Source organism: Aristolochia californica, unplaced genomic scaffold (assembly GCF_029961685.1).
Source record: "Aristolochia californica isolate CCGP_79_NKW_82.1479 unplaced genomic scaffold, dmAriCali1.0.hap1 SCAF_8, whole genome shotgun sequence".
Taxonomy (NCBI): domain Eukaryota; kingdom Viridiplantae; phylum Streptophyta; class Magnoliopsida; order Piperales; family Aristolochiaceae; genus Aristolochia; species Aristolochia californica.
Genome location: NW_027182279.1, coordinates 3,163,858 through 3,172,997, shown reverse-complemented (window position 1 = coordinate 3,172,997; position 9,140 = coordinate 3,163,858). Strand labels below are relative to the sequence as shown.

General features: G+C 35.0%; 1 protein-coding gene and 1 non-coding gene across 3 annotated transcripts; both read left to right on the top strand.

Moving 5' to 3' along the window:
- The first annotated feature begins 370 nt into the window (after positions 1 to 370).
- On the top strand, positions 371 to 442 carry TRNAM-CAU (transfer RNA methionine (anticodon CAU)). The gene has a single exon. It is a non-coding gene; the product is annotated as a tRNA-Met (tRNA).
- A 4,011-nt stretch (positions 443 to 4,453) lies between these two features.
- LOC137938862 (V-type proton ATPase 16 kDa proteolipid subunit) lies at positions 4,454 to 9,011 on the top strand. 2 transcript variants are annotated; one of them, XM_068783939.1, is made up of 4 exons: positions 4,454 to 4,701; positions 4,792 to 5,077; positions 8,081 to 8,237; positions 8,355 to 8,577. In XM_068783939.1, the coding sequence occupies exons 1-3, from the start codon at positions 4,623 to 4,625 to the stop codon at positions 8,211 to 8,213; spliced, it is 498 nt and encodes a 165-aa protein (XP_068640040.1). In that variant the 5' UTR covers positions 4,454 to 4,622; the 3' UTR covers positions 8,214 to 8,237; positions 8,355 to 8,577. The 2 variants fall into 2 exon arrangements, with proteins under 2 accessions (XP_068640040.1, XP_068640039.1); XM_068783938.1 differs by lacking the exon at positions 8,355 to 8,577 and adding an exon at positions 8,609 to 9,011 and having other exon boundaries at positions 4,456 to 4,701.
- Positions 9,012 to 9,140: the final 129 nt, after the last annotated feature.

Genomic DNA, 9,140 nt, shown 5'->3' with positions numbered 1-9,140 from the left:
TACATGTTCCAGTTTCAGTATTTTCTGGCTAAGGTAATTTTGGGAGATTATTATGAAATTCCAACTAATCCAACATTTCCCCACAGAAGGTATTTTAAGATCCATTTGTCCGATTGATAAATTGTACTAATTGGACCTTGATCTGTTGAGTCTGTACCAAAATAGTGATAGTTGCGCTGGCGATAATCAGGGTTTAATCTCATTAATCAGCAGAACTTTATGTGTTGGAGTTCCATATAGATATTAGGTTCCCGATATCTGGTCGAGATCAAGTTTTCTTTTCTGTTTGATCGATTTGCATGGATTACTCAATCGGTTAATAGAGATTTGTTTTTGATAAAATAATAAACATTGATGGTAAGTGTCAGAAATCAGAGTGGCGCAGCGGAAGCGTGGTGGGCCCATAACCCACAGGTCCCAGGATCGAAACCTGGCTCTGATAAAACTGTTTTTTTTTTTTTTTCTGATCCGTTTTCATGGTGTAGGAGATGACAAAAGGAGTGTGTACTTTCTCTTGACTTTCTGATTTAGGCATTACGAGGTTCCGATAAATTTTAGTTTCTTAATAATTTGTTGCAGGGAGAGAGAGAAGGGCTTCGGTTTTTCGGCTTTTGTTGGAAGAGGCAAACTTTTGGGGGGATCGGGCTTTCTTGAAGAGCTTCGGAGCTTTTAAGATTTTTTAATTGTTGCTGTAAGGCTTGTCTGAACTGGTTTCCATGGCAGTTCTGTCGAAGTTATCTGCTTTTTGATTTTTTTCCGGAGGGATCGTTGTTTTTCGTTCTTTATTAATCTGGTGAGTGGTTTTCTCTTTTTTGTTTAGTTTGCTTTTATTTGGTAACGGGCTAAGGAGGATGGCATATTCTGGCTTTTCATTTCTCTGCTACTGTTTCATTTCTTCGAAATCGATTTCCTCTCTGTCTTCTTGTTGTTTAAACTAAAAGAACCTCCCATTTAATTTGTTCTACGTGTGTCAATAAGAAGTTTTGTTGAAATCTGGAGTGATCAGAAGGTAATTCTACTTATTGTTGATAGGTATGTTTTTCTGTATGAAAACTATAGCAACAGGGCATCAATGTTTGTCCATCACCCATTTGGTTATTCTGCAGTAATTTGTACAGTAATGATCCGAAGTTGCAACTACAAACAGCAAGATTAGTCTTATATTCTCTTTATCACTATGTTACTCCCCTTGAGTCTCAATTTTTTATCTTTATGCATTAACCTTATATTCTCTTTATCACTATGTTACTTCATGTTTTAGTGGCATTTACTATTTTTAAGCGGTAACCCCCTCCTTGTTTTTGCTTCTCCCCCTCCCCTCTCTTTTAACTGTTTTTTTAAGAACAAATTATTCTTGATTCATTGTCTATTTGTTATGAGTTTTAGACGGCTGGAAGAAGGAAGGGTAAAGAGTATGGATGAAACTACAAAGAGTGCATACGACTCATGGATGTGCAACGAAGACGGTAAAATACTTGATTTTGTCATTGAGCAAGTCAATTTGGGTAGCAAATTACCCAATGGTGTCTGGAAACATGAAGTTTTCAATGATTGTGTCTGTATGTTTAATTTGGACATAACGAACCAAAAGATACTTGAACAATTGAAAAACCGTATGCGGACTTGGAAACAAATCTATCAGATCGTGAGTACATACATCAACACTAGCGGCTTTGGGTGGGATAAAACAACCCAAAAAGTCACCGCAAGTAAGACAGTGTGGCAAGATTTGTTAACATAACATAGAATGTTATGTTTCTTGCTTTATTAATCAGGATTTTAAGTATTTTAAGTGATAACTTTTCATGTAGGCGCATAAAGAAGCCAATAAGTATTGGTGGGAAGGTTGTCCATTATATGAAAAATTGGCTTTAGTTGCTGGAAATTCTATTGTCGTGGGGACATCAAGTCAAACAAGCATTGAGTTAGAAGACAACCTTCCAAATACTACAAAAGGGTTAATGATTGAGGATATAGATGAAGATGATGCAATTAGGGAGATCCCAATACTTAATAGTATGGAGTCTCCAAGTGAGGCTCCTCCGATAAGCAAAGCATCAAGAAATGATGGAGATAGAACTTCTGCTATTCGGCGTAGGAAGATATCCAAATCATTAGCTGAAATTACTAACAAGGTCGTTGAGGCCATTAACAATATGTCATCAACAACTTCTATGGTTTCAAACTATCAAGGCATTACCTAACTTGCCCAGATAAGTCAAATTTTGTGCCCCAGAGTTGCTCGATACCAAAGATAAGAAGGATATGTTTGTCAAGATGAAACAAGAAGATCAAAATGAGTAGTTAATGGCTAAATTCAATGCAATGTAATAGACTTACACCGATGTTGATAGTTTTACCTTATATTTAGGAGACATATTTGATGTTGTATGAATGACGTTGATTATTGAGTATTTGTGGTAAATAGTGAATGTGTATGTAGTATGAAAAATGTGGATACATTTTGATTGTGCAAGTTGTGTTAACATTTTCAGACATAAATAATTGAATGTATTTGAACCATATTTTTATTATCGAATGTCTAGTATTGCAGGTACCTATGGATAATCCACCAGATAGGGAGAAAATATGTATTTGTATTGCAGCTTATAGAGTTGTACTTGTCCTTATCAATTCATACTTAAATGATTTTAATAGGCAAGTAAAACGTTCTTATCATATGGGTGGTCCACGATATTTAAAGAAAGCTGGCTGGAATCTTGAAAAATAGAGGACTCTTATTTGATACAAGGACAATATCTATTGGAGAACAACTTGCATTTTTTTTTATCGTTGTTGGTCAACAACAATTGTACAGTGTCACCTCAGAGATATTTGAAATATCAAATTAGATAATTAGTACGTATTTTAACAAGGTATTAAATGTTATTATCAAACTACAATCTGATTACATCAAGCGACCTTCAAGACGTCCTCATTTAAAGCTTGAATAGTGATATCTATTATCCATATTTTAAAGTAAATATAAAGTCGTTTGATGAATAATTTTCAGTTACTATCAAATATATGTTTGTATTAATGATTTTTTTATTAGGATTGTATTGGTGTCATCGATGGTACTCATATTAAAGCACATATCATATTTGATCAACAAATAAGATTTTGGAACAGGAAGGGTTTCCTCTCATAGAACGTAATGACAGCATGTATATTTGACATGCGATACACATATATATTTACTAGATGAGAGGGATCAGTAACTAATTCACATGTATTGAAAGTCAGCATTACCCAAACGAGATAAACTTTATGTTCCTGAAGGTAAATATCACTTCTCTCTCTATATAGTCTATTTAAATTTATCAATTTTTATCAGATTATAATAAATATATATCTTATTATAGGCAAATATTATTTGGTAGATGCTGGATATGCAAATCTTCCAAGGTTTTTGGCTCCCTATCGAGGGACTCGTTATCACTTGCAAGAATTTGGAAATAATACTCATACAGATGAAAGAGAATTATTTAACCGAAGATACTCATCTTTACGGAACATTATTGAGCGTACATTTGAGGCTTTAAAATCTCGTTTCAAGATATTAAAATATGCTCCTTTTGATTTTGATGTCCAGGTAAAAATTGTGATTGCATAATTATATACGCATAGATGATTACATGGATTTATTTGAAGATGATTCAAGTGATGATTCTAGTGGAGAACATTGTCAAGATAACAATGAAAATGAGGACAGTGATAATGGTGATGATGTTGAGGATGATGTGGACACTCAAAGAAGTATTCAGAGGGAGTGCAATACAATCTGCAAGAGCATCGTATTTTCGAAATGTATTAACAATTCAGATGTGGCAAAATTATTGACTATTATGTTTTAATGCTATTAATTATTTTTTTTGTATTTTGTATGTACAGTTGTAGTTTTTTTTATATTAAATAGGTGATTGAGTTATATTTGTATTATTTTTATTTTTATTATTACGATGTTTGTTGTAGTACGTTGTGTAGTACAATGTTTGGGTAAATATTTTACTTTTTATAAATTATGTTAATAAATTAATATTATTTTGATATTACTAATATATATTAAGTTAATAATTATTTTATAATATGCTTTTTATTATAATTATTTCATATTTAGATATTATAAAATTATAATTTGATTACCGTTTTCATAATATAAAAGCACGTGTTTGTTTAATTGTTATATTTAATATATTTTATTTATTAACTAATATTAATTTAATTTTCTAAAAATCAAATATATTAAAATATTTTATTTAATAAATAATCTATCTGGACCTTTGGACCTGGCACTTCGTCAAAAGTGACCCAGGCTTGAGAGGTTAAGTTTTGTGAATGGTGAGTCGTGCACAGGAGCGGTCCCACCTTACAAAAGCTCTAAGACTATCTTGCCCCTGACCTCTTTTTTATCTACACTTCCATCCGACACCCTTAGTCTCGTGATCTGAACACTCAATCATATAACAAGGGGTGCCCTTGCGGTCGTTTCTCCGTCATCTACCTAAGCGAACACGGAGAAAGCAGAGAGTGAGATCCTTTTCCCATTCTCGCTCCTTGCAACCCCTTCTACAGATCTCCAGATCCGATCGATCTCTACGCCAATTTTCTGACGCTAGAAGATGTCTACTCCTTTTGCCGGAGATGTCGTCGGCCCTTTCTTTGGCTTCCTTGGGGCCGCTGCTGCCCTTGTTTTCTCCTGTGAGTAGTTTCTTTTAATTTTTTTTTTTTAATATATCTGTGCTTGGTAGGTAATCCAGATCTGAAACTAGAGGGTTTGATTTTTTTCAGGCATGGGAGCCGCCTATGGGACGGCGAAGAGTGGCGTAGGTGTTGCTTCAATGGGTGTTATGCGCCCTGAACTCGTGATGAAGTCGATTGTGCCTGTTGTTATGGCTGGAGTTTTGGGTATCTATGGTTTGATCATTGCGGTCATTATTAGTACGGGAATAAACCCCAAGGCTAAACCGTACTATCTCTTCGATGGGTATGCTCACCTCTCCTCTGGTCTTTCTTGTGGTCTCGCTGGGCTTGCGGCTGGTATGGCTATCGGCATCGTCGGAGATGCAGGTGTCAGGTAATTAGCTACTTTTTTTAATAATAACTTTTTATTACTTTGCAAGTTTGAAAAAGAGGATTTTTTCTTATAAGGAGCTTATTTGACGTTGTTTTAATGAGAGCTATCAAAAAATTTCTCCGTTGGAGTTTGAGCACTGGTTTTGAGTGTTAAGCTTTCAACCTTGTTGTGATTTTTTTACTACTGAGAGCCATACTAGCTTCTTCTTTTTTTAATCACGAGCTCCATTATTAAGCTATACATCTGGAACTGCTGCTTTAAGGCTTGAGGTTGTTTTGTTATTTGTTGTTGTTAGATAGTATGTTTGTTTCTATTTTATAGGAGTATTGAATAAGTTATCCTTGTGTTCTGCTTTACGGCTTCAGCCCTGATTGGTTAAGGTGTTTGAAATTTAATGTTGCTTGAATGAAGTAGTTATTTCTGTTACTGATCCCTATAAGGTTGTCTTGGATTTTTCAATATCATGATTGCTTATCAATTTTGTGTGCTTGCTGAGTCTCCTAGTAATCAAATTTGTGATTCCAGGGAGATTTGGAACATATCATTGGTAAGCACTGAACGGGCCACTGACAGTGTTCAATTGTGTCAAAGCAGAGGATGCAGATGACAATTGCATTCTATACATTTATAAATATCTTTTTTTTTTTTGGATTATTCATGTCCCTATTTCGGGAATTTAGATTACAACCAGGTTGTTGCCTTGGTATCCTGCACCTTGATTATGAAGGTGGTATTTTTCCACTGCGGTTTGCCTTTTTTATTATTATTATTTTGATGTCTTTCCTGCATTTCTCTAATTTTTGTTCCTTGCTTTCCTTCCAAAATGCTTGTTCTATTCTGGAACCATTGTTGACCTCCATTGCTGGTGTAGCTTTCAGATGTTATGTTGACATGGTCATTCTCGGTGATCATATTCTTTTATGTAAACTTGGATATAAGGAACACTTCTAATTGAGAGTTACTTCATCATGAACCCTATCTTGAGACCTCACATACTTCAAATCAAACTAAATCAAGTGGACCATGGAATTACCGTGTTTTCATTTTTCTTTGACCTGGATAAGTGTGAAATTTTTGCAAGGTCTGATGACTTATATTTATTAGATCCATAACCATTTTTCTGCTCTGGCAACAGAGCTTAGCATTCCCCATTGTTTCTCCTTCCTGCAGAAGTTGAGAGTCTTTTAAATAAAACTTTGTATTCTGGATTATTGCTCTTTCATTAACTTGTGGATATGATTACAAGTGATGCTAGGGAAAATTCTTGTGCTGCATCTAGTTGAAAGTATTGGATAATTATTTGTCTTTATCAGCTATCACTAGCATTCCCTCACAAACATCCTTTTATGAGGCTTGTCCAAGCCATTTTGGCTTCAGCTACATGAGTTCTTCATTCTGCTCCTTCATCTGAAAATTCTGTTGTTGGTTTGGCCTTCTTCAGAGCTTGAGTCTCTCAATACCACTTTAAACTGTGTCAATGACAGAGGGTTATATTTGATTTTTAGTTTATCTCTCTTAAATTATTCTGTTCACTGAGTCACATTCTAACTGGGTGTGAGACATGTTCAGTCCAATCTTACAATTTTGCCCAATGCTATTGACTATTTGCTTTGAATGAGTACTACATGGTCCCGCCAGTATTGGAAGTTGTGAGAGCATGTCATGTGATTGGCAGCTTCTAGTAGGAATTATTAATTGAAGTTGTTTTAGTTACGTGAATTGAAGCATGTTTGCCTTCACGTGTGGATGACATATTTAAGTTTGGTTAATGTTTCCATGGTTTATATATGAGTTAATCTCAAATGTCTGTGATGTCATTTGATGAGTGGAGGGATTGGAAGGAGTAGACACAACAGTTTGTTGGGAGCATATTGTTGCATCTATTGTGCTCTTTTGTCCATTACACTAGTGGAACTGATTTGTATACCTTGGTAATTGAAAATTATTAAAAAGGTTATTTCTTTAATATTGCTCAAGAAAATTGCCTGCTCAAGTGAAGCAGTACATGTCAATGTGAAAGATCTAGCTGACGAGATATCTAAGGACAAGATATCGCCCCAAAGTCTTTCATGTTTATGAAAGAAGAAGGAAGAAAAAGATTCAACTGAAAGGCCTGAATTTCCTATTTTAGGACAAGTTTCAATAATAGAAAGTCCTACATTAGAGAGTTGCTCTAAATTGCACTTTTCTATTTCAAGTTTGTTGAAATTAGAAAGTTTATTGAACTAGCAACTTGCTGATCTTATAAGAAGCATCACTAAATAGCAACTTGATATTTTGGTTGAAAGCTTCAATTAGGAAGTCTTTTCAATTAGCAGTTTCATGTTTCAAGGAAGTCTAATGGTAGCAACTTTATAGAGTAGGAGTTGTTTCCTGTTCGAGTTGCTTTCGCAGTAAGTAGAACTAGATTTGGTAAGGATTTTCTAAAAAAGTTAAAGACTCTATTTCCTAGAATGGACAGCATACGAGTTTCCTATTTTGTTATTCTATATGCCTATAAAAGGTTGTTATATGTAGTACAGAAATTAGATTTTTGCTATTGAATAATGTTTTAGGTTGCTGCAGGAACCACCCTACTCTGTCTTTCAAAATTTTTCCATCAAACTTGAATTCAGATTGTAGTTTTCTTCGTTGGTGTTGAAATCTAGGTTACCCACGCTCTATATGAAGCATTCAACATGTTATTCATTAAATTTAAATCACCATGTTACATCATCAAGTTCCGGTTTAAATAAGGTTCATTTGCTACATCAAACTAGAAAAGGTCTTCAGGAATATCTTTGTATTTAAATCTGGTGCCTTCTTTACCAGATGCTTCTTCAGTGATATCTTTCTCCTTGATCTGATTGCTCCTACAAATGCTAAAAATTTATTCTTTGTGGTTTTTTTCTTCACTGTGCGTACTTGTGTGTTGTGCACTACACTGTAGGAGAACCAAGTTTTTTATCTTCACCCTTTCTCCTGCAAAAACTTACTATTTGATGGTATAATGACATCATACAGAGCCAATGCTCAGCAGCCAAAGCTCTTTGTGGGAATGATCCTCATCCTCATCTTTGCTGAAGCTCTGGCTCTCTACGGGCTCATTGTTGGCATCATTTTGTCTTCCCGAGCTGGTCAATCAAGAGCAGATTAGAGCAAAGGAAAGGAGGTTCTGAAGGTAATTTTCATGTGGTTCGGCAGTTCTCCTCCAACCTCTATTTCTTTCTTCCCTGGTTAGTTGTAGTCAGTAGCACTTGTTTGTACTCTCTTATTTTAAATTCATGATCGTGGGCAGGATGCACGCCATTTTTATTCATCTGTCTGCTAAACTGCTTGTAGAAGTAGAAGGGTTGTACGAAAAATAAAAGCTTATTCAGCTGCTAAGTCTTGTCTAATTTCCAATGTTGTTTTGCAAGTGGTTTAAGACTCTGAAGTCTGAACTACCGGACTATGATTATTACTTGTCTCAAAGATCTGGCCAATGTGTATGCTTTAATCTAAACCTGTGGTTGTGTAAACATATGCATTCTATATAATCTTCTGCTCCAGGTACAGTACCGGTGTTGGCGGGCATGAATGTGTACTTCAGTGATTGCTACTTGCTACAGCTGATCATCAATTAATAAAAGAACCTGAAAAGCCCCTGGTATCCCTAGGTCTCAGTTTAGGAATCAGTTTGTTGTTTTACTATTATGTGGATTAGGCCATGCAGCAAATTGAGTGAGAAGATGTAATGGTTTCCCCTTTGTTGAGGGAGTTTCTGGTGCTCATTTATAACCATGTTAAAATTATCTCTGCAAAAAGGAACTATTTGAAGCAAGAGTATGAACATTGCAATTCTGTTAACTTTTTGTTGCAAGACTTTGCAGATGCTTGGAAAAGTTACAATTAGAACAATGGTGGGCCGATACTTATCAGAAAATAAGAATTTGATCATTATTATTCTTAAAAATAGTTAGTGAAAATGATATTCTGATCGGATTTGGTCTAGGTATAGTGTTCAACAGGTAAAACGAGTCGATGTTTTCCAACCTGTTGTTTTTTAAGAAAATTCCATATACCCTCTGAACTTGTACTCTCA

What these genes read in the sequence shown, in the direction of transcription:
- LOC137938862 (XM_068783938.1), top strand. Translation starts at nt 4,623, where the DNA reads ATGTCTACTCCTTTTGCCGGAGATGTCGTCGGCCCTTTCTTTGGCTTC. An exon ending in TGCTGCCCTTGTTTTCTCCT is followed by an intron (nt 4,702 to 4,791) that starts GTGAGTAGTTTC and finishes GATTTTTTTCAG; the next exon opens with GCATGGGAGCCGCCTATGGG. An exon ending in GTCGGAGATGCAGGTGTCAG is followed by an intron (nt 5,078 to 8,080) that starts GTAATTAGCTAC and finishes GACATCATACAG; the next exon opens with AGCCAATGCTCAGCAGCCAA.